Source organism: Elephas maximus, chromosome 13, assembly GCF_024166365.1.
Source record: "Elephas maximus indicus isolate mEleMax1 chromosome 13, mEleMax1 primary haplotype, whole genome shotgun sequence".
Lineage (NCBI taxonomy): Eukaryota > Metazoa > Chordata > Mammalia > Proboscidea > Elephantidae > Elephas > Elephas maximus.
Genome location: NC_064831.1, coordinates 52,955,766 through 52,971,211, shown reverse-complemented (window position 1 = coordinate 52,971,211; position 15,446 = coordinate 52,955,766). Strand labels below are relative to the sequence as shown.

The 15,446-nt window shown below is 45.4% G+C and overlaps 1 protein-coding gene across 11 annotated transcripts in view; it reads right to left on the bottom strand.

Annotated features, from left to right (window-relative positions):
- Positions 1–15,446, bottom strand: part of TLN2 (talin 2) — a 490,123-nt gene that overhangs the window by 112,928 nt on the left and 361,749 nt on the right. For all 11 annotated transcript variants that reach the window (XM_049905877.1, XM_049905876.1, XM_049905875.1 and 8 more), the window contains 4 exons: positions 14,406–14,525; positions 13,325–13,522; positions 12,179–12,318; positions 1,905–1,998 (listed from right to left, as the gene is read on the bottom strand). In XM_049905877.1, the coding sequence (XP_049761834.1) occupies positions 1,905–1,998; positions 12,179–12,318; positions 13,325–13,522; positions 14,406–14,525 (552 nt within the window). The remainder of the gene's footprint in view (positions 1–1,904; positions 1,999–12,178; positions 12,319–13,324; positions 13,523–14,405; positions 14,526–15,446) is intronic.

Here is a 15,446-nt window from a genome sequence, read left to right as displayed (position 1 = left end):
ATACTCCACTGTATGGATGCACCACAGTTTGCTTATCCATTCGCCTACCGAAGGACAGCCTGGTTGCTCCCAATTTTTGGCAATTTTGAGTAAAGCTGCTATACACATTGTGTGCAGGTTTCTGTGGGCTCATTTGTTTTTAATTTAAAAAGTATAGAAAATGTTTAGTCTGGTTTAGGCCACCCCAAGGAACTGGGGTGCCTCCTCTTTGTCTCCAGGCCACTGGAAACCGTTGCTTGCCTTGCTGTTAATGACCTCTGATCACCACTAAAGAGGGGCTTTTCCAGGGGAGGGAAACCTGGACGTTTATCTCTTCAGCCATCTCCCCACTGTGAGGGAAGGCACATTAAGTCCCAGGCTTCCAGGAAGCAGCCTTGGAGGCATAACCAACACAGAGATGAGGCCACTTGAGTTACAAAGGGTTGGAGGGAAGTAACAGGCGAAGCTGCTGAGCTGTTCAGTTAAGGACATGAAGGAAAAAGGTCAGGGTAAAGAATGGGTTCATTTCACTGAAGAACCTCCTCCCACTCTTTGGATAATCAAACTTGTTTTAGCAACAGCAACCCTGAAGCAGTCATCACTTTGGTGACCAAGGGTATCATTAAGGGGCAGAGTATTTGCACCTAGGCCAGCAGAGCTCACTTAGATCAACGGCCCCCATATCATTTATATCTGCAAATGTGAACAGGCCAGATTAGGGCAGTAGTTCAGCCATCATAAGAATGTTCTCAACCGTGTTCATAATGCTTCAGTCCCGTGATAAGAGGCCCCACCTCACATCCACCAGTGCACAGCAGCCTATTTGCCTCACAGAGGGGGCCCCAATCAAACGCTTCAGCAGCTGCAATGGGTATTTCCACCACACCAGCCTCATGATAATCACCCAGGAGATGAAAGGCCCATGGGACACAACCCGTATCTACTGGGTGCCCATTTGGCTGTTTCAACATAAGCTTCATTGGTTAGAATTGCTTACACACAAGTGGGCATGTTGATTTTACGTTTACCCACACACATTCTATAGGCATAAATGAAGTTTCAATTACAAGTCAATCAGGACTGTGAATATAAATTGAAAAGCACCCACAAATGTGTTCTGGGCCATCAGGGGCCCTGAGGCCACCTTGATTGTGTAGTAAAGAAGGGTCACTCCTGTGTTTTCTCCTGCATGTTGCAAAATAAAATGTACAGGGAATTCGTTCTCAGTCAGCACACCTACACCAGCCTCTATTTCTCTCCCAAATGCCCAGAATAATCTCTCCAAAACTTTCCAGGTAGAGACTGCTCATCTTCAACCTACATCCAACACCACAGGCCATACCTTCTGAAAACAAGAATCTTTTAACAAATATAAACCTCACCCCACTTAGATTGAAACTTTGGCCCCCATAGTCTACCAGGAAAGATAAAAAGCAAGGACAGAGGAGAGGAAAATAATCCTGGAGGGGAAGAACAGGACCACCAGTACAGCTTCCATCATGTCGACTCCAACTCACGGTGGCCCCATGAGTATCAGAGGAGAACTGTGCTCCACAGGGTTTTCAGTGGCTGAATTTCAGAAGTAGATCGCCTTTCTCCTGAGGTACCTCTGGGGGGACTCAAACTTCCAACCTTTTAGTGAGCTGGGTGGGATAACCATTTGCACCACCCAGGGATGCCTAACAGGGGCACCCAAACCAAACCAAACCCATTGCCATCAAGCTGATTCCAACCCACAACAACCTCATGTGTTACAGAGTAGAACTGCTCTATAGGGTTTTCTTGGCTATAATCTTTACAGAAGATTGCCAGGCCTTTCTTCTGTGGCATCGTTAGGTGGGTTCGAACTGCCAGCCTTTAGGCTAGTAGTCAAGTGTAAACTGTGCCACACCCTGTAAGTCTGCAGCAGCCTCCTCTGGGCCTACCTCGAGCTCACGGAGGGCGTTGTCACACTCCTTCTGGCCAGGAGCTTGCTGCGTGCACAGCGTGATGAGCTGATTGATGCTCTCTGTCACGGCTCTGTGAGAAAAACAGACAAGGTGTTTTTTAAAAGACTGAAAGTACATTCCACACCAATGCTTTGCAGATTCACCAGCAACACAATTAACTTACTCTGTGAGCTGGGTGCCCAGTGAAAGCTCTGCCACAAGTCTGAGGCTCCAAACAACAAATATAAACCACACCCAGGGAAGATGGAAACCTTTCAAGCAAAAGAGAACCCCACCTTGCTTCATGTTATTCATTTGCTATACCCTTAGGGGGGCACATACATAGTTCTCTTAAGAAAGCATGACTCTCTTTTACTATGTTCACGAGAAAGAATTCCCAGCGAAGTTCCAACTAGAAACCCTTCATTAGCAACCCGCCAGAGTTAAGATTATCTGCAGAAGCTGTTTTGGGATACAGGAGACGTAAACTCTGCCTACGATTTCAAAATCTCCACTTGCCATTAAATTCTACATGACTGACTAGTTCCTAGAAGCTGTCCCAAAATTATTCCTTAAAATAGCTATTTTCTTTGTTAACATTAATAGGAATAAATGAGAGACTCTTGTGTGATTTTAGATGGGTTTCTACACTTCTTAGAACTTAAAAGGCAACCCAGATTTTTTTCTACATTGACACCCTTCTTGAGAAGACCCTTCTTAACCCTGTGTCAGATTTAGGAAGACCGTGATCCATTTGGAGTTAATTTTGTGTAAGGTGTGAAGTTTGGACTGAGGTTCTTTTTTTTATTTTCTGGAATCCAACCGTTCTAGTTTTCATTTGATGAAAAGACTATCCTTCCTCTACGGAATTGATTTTGCACCTTCGTTGATGATCAGCTGGTCAACTGTATGGGGTCTGTTTCTGGACTTTTATTTTGTTTCATTGATCTAAGTGTTTACCCTTTGCCAATGCCACACTGCCTTGATTACTGTAGCTTTATAAGTGCTCTTAACGTTGAGTACCCTTCCACTTTATAAATGAAAATCCTGAGAAAGACGAGCTAACTCCCCAAGGGGATGCTACAAGTAAGGAGCAGAAACAAGGCTTCAATCCATGTCTGCCTGGCTCCAAAGCTGGAGTCTTCACCACTTTCCTGCAGGTCATAATTAAACCACTCTTTGGCAGGGTCTCGTGTTCCATTCACAGTTACTAACCATTACAGTTAAAGGGCAACTTAAAATAAATGAAGGCCCACGTTGCTGTTAGCCACTAACGCTGCCTAATATACAAGCTGCTTCATTTTATTAAATTGGCTCTGCAGCTTCCCACAGAATATCAGATTAGATGGAAAATGATGTGAATGTACAGAGGCTTAACTACTCGATGAGGAAACATGGCTTTGGATTTTAAATTCACCTAGGGTGATGGGGAAACCCTGGTGGCGTAGTGGTTAAATGCTATGGCTGCTAACCAAAAGGTCGGCAGTTCAAATCCACCAGACGCTCATTGGAAACTCTATGGGGCAGTTCTATTCTGCCCTATAGGGTCACTATGACTCAGAATCAACTCGAGAGCAACTGTTTTTTTTTTTTGTTTGGTTTTAGGGTGATGGGTTGGGAAGAGGAAAAACATTCCTGAACTCAAGAAAGAATCCCCAAATCGTTTTTCCAAGAGTGACTCTGGTGATCTATTTATCTGGGGATGCGTGCTCAATTAAGGTGCCATTGGAAAGTGCTGTCTTCTACATGGTACAAAGCAAAAGCGATGAGTCAGTGAGATGGCAGGACAATGCCTCGTTCCAACCCCTCGGAGGAGGTGGTGCACAATGAATGCATTTCCAGCGTCCCTCAGAGTCCAACACCATGTTCTGTGTGGTAGCCTTCCAAACACCTGAGTGCACAGGCTGGCTTGTGTCCACTTAATTAAGGATGCAGAATGCCACCAACTAGGATGCCATGACCATTTGCAGACAATTTCCACATATAACAAAAGCTTTCCATTTAGCTTATTTCTTTCAATGTTTCCTGTTTATCTGGGTTTTCTCTTTAAACCTCATTTTTATATGAAGATCTTTCCACTAAAAACTAAGTGTTTACAGCTGGTAAATCCAGAGGGTATACAGCTGTTCACAGGCCTGTTCTTTTAACTTTTTTGTAGATGTGAAAAATTTTCAAATAAAAGCGTGGGGTAAATACATCCATACAATGGAGTGTTTTTCCACGGTAATAAGAATTAACTATGAAACGGCATGGAGGACCGCACTGCCGAGAGAAAGAAATCAGTCTGAAATGCTACACGTACTGTATGATTCCAACTACGTGACATTCTGGAAAAGGCAAACTATAGGGTTGCTATGAGTCGGAATCGACTCGACAGCAGTGGGTTTATAGAGATAATGGTTAGATCAGTGGTTGCCAGGGACCCAGCGGCTGAGGGAGGGCATGAATAGGTAGAGCACAAGGCATTTTGGGGGCATTTTTAGGACACTTAACATTATGTATTCATCAAAACCCATGGACCATACGACACAAAGACTGATCCCTAATGCAAACTATAGAACAAACCCAAAAACCAAACCCGTTGCCATCGAGTTTATTTCTACTCATAGCTACCCTATAGGACAGAGTAGAACTGCCTCATAGGGTTTCCAAGGAGCGGCTGGTAGATACAAACTGCTGACCTTTTGGTTAGCAGCCGAGCTCTTTACCATTGCAAAACCAGGGCTAACTAAACTTTAGTTAATAATGAATCAATATCGGTCCATTGATCATAACAAATGTACCAGATGAATAAAGATGTTAGTAAAAGGAGAAACCGTGTACAGGAGGGAGGAAGCTATATGGGAACTCTCTGTACTTTCTGTACGCTTTTTCTGTAAGCCTAAAACCGCCCTAAAGAATAAAGTCTATTAAAAAAACAAACAAAAAAACCAACTAAGGGTTTGTAGTTGTATAATCCATAAAAGTGTCAGCCCAGCACTGTATGTCTGAACGAGTCACACAGGTAACAATGATCCTTAACTAAGTAGCGTCATGCAGGTATCATCCATCCCTGTAACTCATTTCCGAGTGTGGGTTACATAGCCAGACAATAAACTAAGAGGCCCAAAAGCAAATGTTCATGTAGATTCGACAAGGAAAAAAACATTATGTTTCAAACTACAGCATTTATTTATAAAAGCAAAAGATTAGAGGCAACTCAAATACGCAACAGTAAAGGGCTGGTTAAATGAAAGTACAGCCCACAACAGAATTCCATTTAAAATCATACTGTATATCATGTTACAATGCCATGGAAGAATATTCATGATAAACAAGTAAAATAAAAATGACAGCAGTACATACAGTATGAGCCCATTACTGTAAAAATAAACGTCCACATAAAAATACGACAGAATGACATATGTCAAAAGTTAACTGATCTTTTTAACATTTTTAAAGCAAAAATTTCAATAAATCTACTAAAAATATGAATAAATCAACTTACAGTATCATAAAAATATGCCTGAAATTAGCAGGGATTTCCTTCTGTTCTATATAAATCTAAATAGTCCTGGTAGAAATTTTTATTTTTCACATTTTTAATGGTAAAATCTGTACAGGTTTATTTTTTTAAAAATACAAAAAAGTGAAATAACCAAAGTCCACCAGCCAGAGATAATATTTCCCTGTACTTATTCTTTATCTAGGCATATCTATCTACTTCCACATTTTTAAAAATCTCAGAGGTTAAAAAGTGCTTTCTAACCTAAGAACTGCTTAGTGTTCAGAGATATTGAATCAACTCAACCAATGTTTGGGAGCCCTGGCTGGAAATTTTAAAGAGATACGCAATTGGATCAGAGGTAGGGGTGGAAGATAATCCGACAATTTGTGCTTTCTGTTTACCTACTAAGCACATACCACCTGAGAAGTAGTTTGGAGGAAAAAGCAGTATAAGACATTTCCCTTCCTCAAGGGAGACAGGGAAGACAGAACAAAACAAAATCTACCTGCAAGTATTCCCTGGTCGATTCTGATACATAGCGACTCTATAAGACAGAGCAGAATTGCCCCACAGGGTTTCCCAGGCTGTAACCTTTAAGGAAGCAGACTGCCACATCTTTCTCCCAAGGGGCAGCTGGTGGGTTCAAAGCACCAACCTTTCCGTTAGCAGCCAAGCTCTTAACCACTGTGTTACCAGGGTTCCTTTGCTGTACACAAGACATGGAGATTAAAAATAACATAGTTAACAAGCAGCAGCCATCTAAGACACAACTATCGGTCTCTTCTAGTCTGCAGCAAAGGAGAGGAAGGAGTACTAAAGACCCAAGGGAGCACTTAGTCCAAAGTACTAACGGACCATGTGACCCCAAAACCAGAAGAACTAGATGGTGCCCAGCTACTACTCCCGACTACTCTGGCTGGGATTACAATAGAGGGTCAAGAACACAGTGGGAGAAAAACGTAGAACAGATGACCAAATGCACAAAAAAGACCAGACTTATTGGTCTGACAAAGACTAGGGGAACCCCAAGACTATGGTACCCAGACATCTTTCTAACTCAGGCTTGAAGCCATTCCCGAAGTTCATCTTTCAGCCAAAGATTAGGCAGGCCTATAACACAAACAATAACACTTGTGAGGAAGGTGCTTCTTAGATCAGTCAAGTATACGAGATCAAATGGGCAACACCTGCCCAGCAACAAAGACGAGAAGGTGTCTTGTCTGTACAAATGGACACAGTGAACCCAGGGTGGAAAAAGAAAGGGGGAGAGTGCTGACACACTGCGGGATTGCAGCCAATGTCGTGAAACAATTCGTGTAGAAATTTCTGAATGAGAAACTAATTTGCTCTGTAAACTTTCACCTAAATCACAACATATATATATATAGTTTAACTATATGAATCAAATTGACAATAGCAACTCAAAAGGTTAGATAGGAACCATAGGAGACAGTGAGTTTATATTAACGGGGGAGGAACAATTTGCAAATGAAGATGAGAATAGTTGTACGACTTGAAGAATGTCTTCAATGTCATTGAATTGTACATGTAGAAATTGTTGAGTTGGTGTATGTTTTGCTGTGTATAATTTCAACAACAATAAAAATATAATAATAGAGCTTAAGCCTCTCTCGGACAGCAAAGAGTTGTAATCTAGCTGGAGAGGTGAGACAATGAAAACACAATAGAAAGATGCTGAGCAAGAGAAGGCAGTGATGGGAATGACACCAGACAGGACATGCTGGATTGCTGGCCAAGCAGGGAACTCGCAGGGAGCACAGGAGAAAATTAAAACCCCGGCTGGGTGGCACGGACTGTAAACAGAGTGGACTGAAGCACCCAGAAAAGTCAGGCCTGAGAAAGATCCTGACTTGGATAAAGGGAGAGAACGTTCTGGATGAGACCACAGGGAGAGAAAGGCCCTCATTTATGTGCTTGTATTTTGAGCAGTAGAGGTGCCCCCTCCTTTGTGCCGTTTGCTGTGCTGTCCTTCTTCACAGTCTCTGGAGACAGGAGGAAGCCTGCCCAGCAGGAACCTCAAAGTCAAGGGCACCCAGGGAGACAGAAGCCACTTGTGAATTCCTAGGGAGGCCTGGCAATCTACTTCCGAAAACCAGCCGTGAAAACCCTATGGATCACAGCAGTCTGATTTACAACCAACTGATCACAGGGATGGCGCAGGGCCGTGTAGTGTTTTGTTCCATTGTGTGTGGAGTTGCCAACTCAATGGCAGTTGCTAACAGGAACAACAACAACCCTCAGAGGACTAGAGAGCAGCTGGAGATCCTGGGTGCGGGGTGGGCTGGACACTGGGAGCTGTGGGGTGGACACCTTCTCAGACTCTTTCTGGCCAGTGAGCTGCGTAGTGGCCCTCATGGAGGAACTCAGAGGTGGGACACACCCCCTTCTTTTTTACAACTGCGACTGCTTGTCCTATTCCTTGGCCAAAAATCAGGAAGCACCAGAGCAATTCCCAGCTGGGTAAAGGCTGATGAATGCTTGACAAAGGGTCGTCAGCTTCAGCCAACTTGTCAGAGAAGAGCCAAAGCCCCACAGGTTACAAGAAGCTGGAACACTAACAGTAAGTGAGTTCCCCCAAGGCACCGGAAACCCAGGGCCTGGCATCCTCAGATGCACCTGGGCTCTGAGACAGAAGTAAGAGCCTAGGAAGAAGACACGTGCTACTTCTTTGGAGCAACCCTCTCTTCTCAGAGCTGTTTCAGGTCTGGGTATTGCAGTGGCATCTCTGGGGCCTGAGGGACATCCATGTGAACAAAAAGCAGGACGTGGCTGCATCCAGAACAGGGAGGACAGTGAGACTGCAGAGCAAGGGCAACGGTGATGAGACACCTGCTGCTCAGCTCCTCGTGCACTTAGTGCAGGACGTGGCTGTGTCTAGAACAGGGAGGACAGTGAGACTGCAGAGCAAGGGCAATGGTGATGAGACCCCTGAAGCTCAGCTCCTTGTGTACTTACTACAGGCCTGATACAGGGCCCAGAATGAAACAGGGGCCCATGCTCTGAGGGTGTGTCTCCTGCCCCAACTCCACCAGGCCACATCTCTGTATGCCCAGCACCCGGCGCTGGCCTACCTCATATTAGGCATGCAATAAATATCTGTAAAATGAACACATGAAACAATGAATTTATGAACAAAAAAAATGAATGAATGACCATAAAACCCACTGCCGTCGCATCGATTCCGACTCATAGCGACCCTATAGGACAGGGTAGAACTGGCCCATAGAGTTTCCAAGGAGCACCTGGCGGATTCGAACTGCTGACCCTTTGGCTAGCAGCCGTAGCACTTAACCACTACGCCACCAAGGTTTCCGAATGACCATATGACCTAGCAATTCCACTCCTAGGTATATAGCCAAGACTTGAAAGCAGGGATTCAAACAAATAATTGTACATTGGTGTCCACTGCAGCATTACTCACAATAGCCAAAAGGTGGAAACAACCCAAGAGTCCATCAACAGATGAACAGATAAACAAAACGTAGCGCTATTCAGCCATAAAGAGAAATGAAGTACTGATACATGCCACAGCATGTATGAACCCTGAAAAACACCATGGTGTTGTCAGGTGTTAACATCATGATAAGTGAAATAAATCAGACGCAAAAGGACCAGTACTGTGTGATCCTGCTTATATGAAATACCTAGAGTAGGCAAATGCATAGAGACCAAAGTAGACTAGTGGTTACCAGGGACTGGGGAGAGGAAGGACGAGGAGTTACAGCCTGGTGGGTACAGAGTTTCTGTTGGGGATGATGAAAATGTTCTGGAAATAGTGGTGATGGTTGTACAACATTGTGAATATAATTAATGTCATTGAACTGTACACTTAAAAACGGCTAAGATGGCAAACTCTTTGTTATGTATATTTTACCATGATAAAAAAAAAAAAAGAATGAATGAAGGAACCCTGGCGAGCAGAGCTTCACCTGCCTAGAGAAGCCTGCCTGACTCACCTGACCTGGCCGGAGCTTCTGCTGGGAAAGCACCCCAGGGAGAAGGAAGCTGGTCAAAGCGTGCCAAGGAAGCCAAGCAGAATGTGCCGGCATCTTCTCCCGACAGCTTCCTCCTCAGGCAATCGTTTTCACGTGACAACTTTTAAGTGCTTACTTGGGATAAAACCAAGGGTGGGGAACTCCTTGTCACACTGCTGAATGCCAGGACTGAAGGCAAAGTTTTTTGTTCTTTAAACTAGTCTCTGGCTTCCTTCCTAATGTCACCACTAGGGGGCCTTCAGGTCCCCCCTCGGGCTCAGGACACCAGCCACTTTCCTTGAGGTCTGTGCTTCCTTCCACAGCTGGCTTTCACAATGCCAATTTACACTCTCCCCTTCCCCAATTGAAGAGAGTGAATAACACATTTCAAGTCCAGGACTGTAATTTTGAAACGATGCAAAAAAAAATTGGAGATAATGCAAAAAATCTGTGTTCAGATACCTGGAAACGTCAGTTACCTTATCCAGAAGGTCTTTGTAGGAAAAAAAGCGATCGAGAGGGTTTTGTATGAGAAACAGCCACTCCACAGAACAGCCATCCCCCCACTCTCCGCACCCAACCCCCATCACCGTCACCACCAGGGGGGACGGCACTCGCTTACAGGAATAACGACAAACAAAACAGAAGAGGGAGGTAGGGAGATGTAAGGAGCCCTGGTGGCGCAGTAGTTAAGGCACTAGGCTGCTAACCCCAAAGGTCGGCGGTTGAAACCCACCAGTACCCTGAGGGAGAAGAATGTGGCAGTCTGGTTCCATAAAGATTTACAGCCTTGGAAGCCCTATGTGGTCCTATAGGATCGCTATGAGTTGGCATTGACTCGACAGTAATGGGTTTGGTTTGTTTTTTGGGAGATGCGAAGATATTTTTTCCAGTTCCCTAGTAGGCTCTCACTATTGTTTGAGGCTAAAATGTATGAGGACAAAGGAAGAAGCTCAAGGGTGTTCAAGGGAGCTACTCTGACATTGTCTAACTTCCCAAAGAAAATAACAATCCAAGCCAAGAGGAAACTAGAGACAGGTTTTAACTATTCCTACCATGAGATCTTACCACTGAGGGCTGCAAGCAGTTCAAGATGACCTAGTACACATCCTCGTCGTGCTGACGGGAACGTCTAGAGAGGCTGAATGACCTCATCCATGTCACTGAGTTGCTCTTGTTGTTGTCAGCTGCTGTGGAGTTGGCCAAGCCCAGGCACGACAGAATGAAACTCTGCCGGGTCCTGTGTCATCCTCATGGCTGGCTGTGGATAAGACCACTGTGATTCATAGAGTTTTCACTGGCTGACTTTCAGAAGGAGATCTCCAGGCCTTTTTTCCTAGTCTGTCTTTAAGTCTGGAAGCGCGACTGAAACCTGTTCAGCAGCATAGCCACACACAAGCCTGCACTGACAGAAAGACAGGTGGCTGTGCAGGAGCTACATTACACTGTCCAGGAGTCAAATCTGGGTCTCGAGACCCACAGAGAAGGCAGGAATTCTACCACTGAACCCCCACTGCCCCCATCACTGAATTAGTCAAGCATTAAAGCTTAGACTAGAATCCAGGTCTCCTGATTCTGGAAACTTCTGGAACAACCACTGAGCTCCCAGTGTGGAATTACATGAGAAAAAAAAAAAAAAACAAAAACACCCAAATAAGCAATCAAAACCAAGTCAAAAAACAACAAAACAAAGCAGAATTAAAGCTATGCTCTTCAAAACTCACTAATCTGCACATCTTGAAAAGGTTTCCAATCAGTCTACAGCCCCTAAGAGTCCTGCATTTAATCTCTTGCTGCTGTCAGCTTTCCTATATATAAAGTCGAGCCAAATAATGCTAAGAAAACACGCCTGCACCACCACAGAATCCTAAAACACCCCATGGGTTCAGGAAAAATGAATGAGGGATTACTAATGTAAGATCTTCCTCTGCCTGCCAGGGCAATTTCTCCACACACCAGCGTTCAATCACTAGGTACTCAACTTAATCACCACAGTGGCCTGGGAGCAGAAACTATGGTGGGTTACCCACTTCCCCGGGTGGAAACCACAGGCCAGAAGGACAGTGACATCATCCAAAACTCAAATTCATGGTTTAACATATTTTCCAAAACAATGAAAAAAAAAAAACTGTATTGGCAATGCTAACCCATTCATTCAAAACTGAAGCCCTTCTATAGGGGACAAAGCCCTTCTACAGAGAACGAAGTCCTTCGACATGGGATGCACTGAACATGTTAAAAATCAACCTAATGAACACTGAGGCCAGATGCATAGTAAGCGCTCAGTAAATGTCTACTGAGTGACTAGTTGAGCATTATTCTCTATACTTTCAGTATTTTCTGATTTTTTTTCAATGAGCACATATTACTTTTATAATCTTAAAGACATAAAAGTACTTTGAAACATCTTAAGGGTGATGGTTGAACAACATGATGAAGTGAGGTTAACATCACTGAATTGTACACGTGAAGAATGCTGAAGTGGCGTACGTATTTACCACAATGGAAGGTTAAAAAACAGTCTATTTAAGCCGCTGTGTTCACCAATCGATGGGCGCCTGAAGACTCTGGGCAAGTCTCTACCAAAAGGCTGGATGAGAAGACGACAGACATTTTACTGGGGAGAGCACATAAAAATGAGGCTGTTTTATAAAACATCAGAGCCCCATGGCTCTCAGCTCCACCTCCGACGACGTCAGGACAGCACCGACCCCAAGCTCAGCAAAAACAGCATGATGTCAGACACGTCTCCCAACCACACCTGGAAGCACCTTTTGCCCCACTCTTACCTTGCCGCTGCTGCCAGGAGGTTTTTCGCATTGGGGGCGCCTGGATCTACAGAGAGAGACTTGGCAGCTAACAACAGCTTGCTGGATGCCATAGAGATGTTCTTGAGGTTTCCTATCACTTGGATCTGGTCTTCTTTGGTCTGGAAGGCGACAAGGTGCCAGAGTAATTAGGGACTGTCCGTCTGTCCTGGGAGCCGTTCAGGGAGCTAGGAACAACATCCTGAAATGGAAGCCAGTTATCCGCACAGATCACCTTCAGCCCAATTAGCCTGCGTTGCCCAACTCTCTGGCTGTGTCTGCCTGTCCCCAATCAGATGCCCAGATCGAGATGCTGGCAACAGGGGCAGAAATCCATTCCCCAGCCAAGAGCTGTGCTTTCTCACAAGTGAGGCATTAAAAGAGGAGAGAGAGTGTGAGTGAGCACACAGACCCAGCAGCAATCCCGGCATCCTGCTTAACAATGCCAGGGTTGTCAAACAGCTTGTGTATCTCGGCCTGGCACAACCGGCCGGCACCGCCTCGATGTCCACAGCTGATCGCGTCCCAGAAGTTACTGAATCCGAGCGAACACATTTCTCACCTGGCTTGCCATCTGGGAAACAGCCCTTTGTGGATAACAGAGCAAGAAACACTCCGAAGATCTTTTAGGGAGTTCATAGGAGCTCAGAAAAAAACAAAAAATACAGCTCTGCAAGCTGACAACAGACCGGTCATGTGGCCTTGTTCTAAGCAAGGTATTTATCTGTTCATCGGGGGGAGGTAATTTTTAATCATCTGACACTTTTAGACAGTGCCTTCCATGGGCCACTGAGTCTGAGTCTCAAATACGCGCTCTTCATTACACCACATTCTAAGAGCTGTCTTAAACTCTGCTAAACATTCTCCTCCACCTCCCTGTACGTAAAATGATGGACTGTGCTGGAGGATCCTGGGAAGAATGACCCTTCATCACAGGACGCATTTCACACATGAGCGAGGAGCGATAGCATCTCTGGATGCCATTCCTGCGAGGTCATGGAGTTTCCTGAGCAGCTAAGCAAAGGCAGTGAGCTGTGTCCTGCTAACAGGTTCCCTATTCTTACTCGCCCACTCAGCTTCCAAGGTGGACAGCCCACCAGAGCAGAGAGGTCAACTCCACACACCCACCTGAGCCTGGCCAGCCATCTCAATGCCAGCATCGAGGAATTCGTCAAAATCATCACTGAACTTTCCAGAGGCGGCAGCCAGCTCCCCACTCTGGCCCCGGGTGGCATGGACCACTTCCCCCGCAGACTGGTTCAGATCAGCTGCTGCCTGGTTCAGTTCACTCTGGGCTTCCTGGAAAGGCTTCGTGCTTGGCGGTAGCTACAAGGAACAGGAAGTATACCCCATGGGAAGTTTAACTTTGCACCAGAGGAATAAAGGAAGGTACTGAGGAGGGAAGACAGACCCCCCCGCCGGGGATTCACCTGAATCATCAAGACTAAAATGGTTCTTCCCCTGAACTATGGTCCCTGAACACCCTGCTAACCCAGAACTGTAACCATTCCTAAAGCCCACTTCTCAGACAATGATTAGATAGGCCCATAAAACAAAAATAACACATATGAGGAAGATGCTTCTTAGTTCAAACAAATATATGAGACCAAAAGGGCAGCTCCTGTCTAAAAGCAGGATGAGAAGGCAGAAAGGAACAGGAACTGGACAAATGGACACAGGGAACCCGAGGTGGAAAGCAGAAGAGTGCTGTCACATTGTGGGGATTGCATCCAATGTCACAAAACAGTATGTGCATAAATTCTTGAATGAGAAATTAACTTGAGCTGTAAACATTCACCTAAAGCGTGCGCAGACACACACACACGCTAAATGGTTCTGTGTTTTAAGTTGCAAAGGAAAAGGCAAATTGGGAGGTTAAATAGAATTCCCAGAGGAAAGGTTAGCTGCTCAGAGATCCCAGAGGGGAGCAGACTGCAAAAAACAAACAAAAGCCATTTGCTATTGAGTCGATCCCAGCACATGGCAACCCTATGTATCAGAGTAGTGCTGTTTCATAAGGTTTTCAAAGTCTGTGACTTTTCAGAAGCAGATCTCCAGGCCTGTCTTCTGAAGTATCTCTTGGTGGGTTTGAACTGCCAACCTTGCAGGTAGTAGCCAAGTACATAACCATTTGGGCTACCCAGGGGCCTCACTCACTTCTAAAGTGAAGCCCGTCCCAGGTGCCTCTTCCCCAAGCCCAGACCCTCACCGAGTCCACAAGCAGCTTCTTGCTGGACTCGCCGATGCTCTTCAAGGCCACATCCACATCCTTCTGCCCAGGGAGGCAATTCACGCAGTTATTCAAAGAGTGTGAGACAGCTTTGGCCACCTGAAAACAGCGGGGGAGAGAAGCACCCTAAGAAAGCAGTGCCTTGACTTTCAGCACAAACGTTTTCATACATTTGCCGAGCATGAGAGGTAACAGTACGCAGGGTGGAAACAGAATGGGGATTCTGGCCCCATGTTCCAGGAGCCTCGTCCCCAACACACGTTAAGACAGGGAAATTACCTGCCAGCATCTATCTGACACTGTTTACTATGTTAAACTACCTGTGCCCAGGCCTCTGGGCCAGGACCTAAGCTACATCCTCTCACTGGGGTTCACATCCTGTCTTGGCAAATGGCCTGATAGTGACACAGCACATCTCATAGGCCTCCCAAAGCCAGGGGAGGTCACAGCTTTGTGACTCAGACATGGGCCTCACCAAAATCAGGTCAGGTACTAAAACAATACCTAATGCCAGGAGAAATGGAAGTATCTCCCTTCTTGAGGGCCCTGCTGAGGTCACTGAGGTGGCAGTAAGCCTTGAGTTCTTGGATCACAGTTAGCTAGCCCTGTGGTTGACTTCTGCTCAGCAACCGTATGGTATAATCATTCCCAAACCTCACCCTGCCCAGAGTGCTCACAGTACTTCCCAGCCAACTTGCAACTGGCCATGTGCTGCCTTTTAAAGGATTCTTAAGTGGTACCCTTTTATAGTCTTTGGTATCCTAGGTTGAAGGGTAAGGTGTTTAGATCCAGGGTGTGTCATTCCCCTTAAATCTAATCCATCTCCTTCCCGGCCCCGAGTCTAGAATTTTGCCTGGACAGTGTGTAGTCAACTAGCTTCATTAAGAAGTTAGAGGATCATCTGCAGGGGTTAACTGAGAGTCAGGGTTAAAAACTTGGAGTGGCCGGACGTAGTACGTCTACTTCACCTCACAGGCTAGGAAGGAATGCAGTTAGGCATACACAGGCCCAAAACAAACA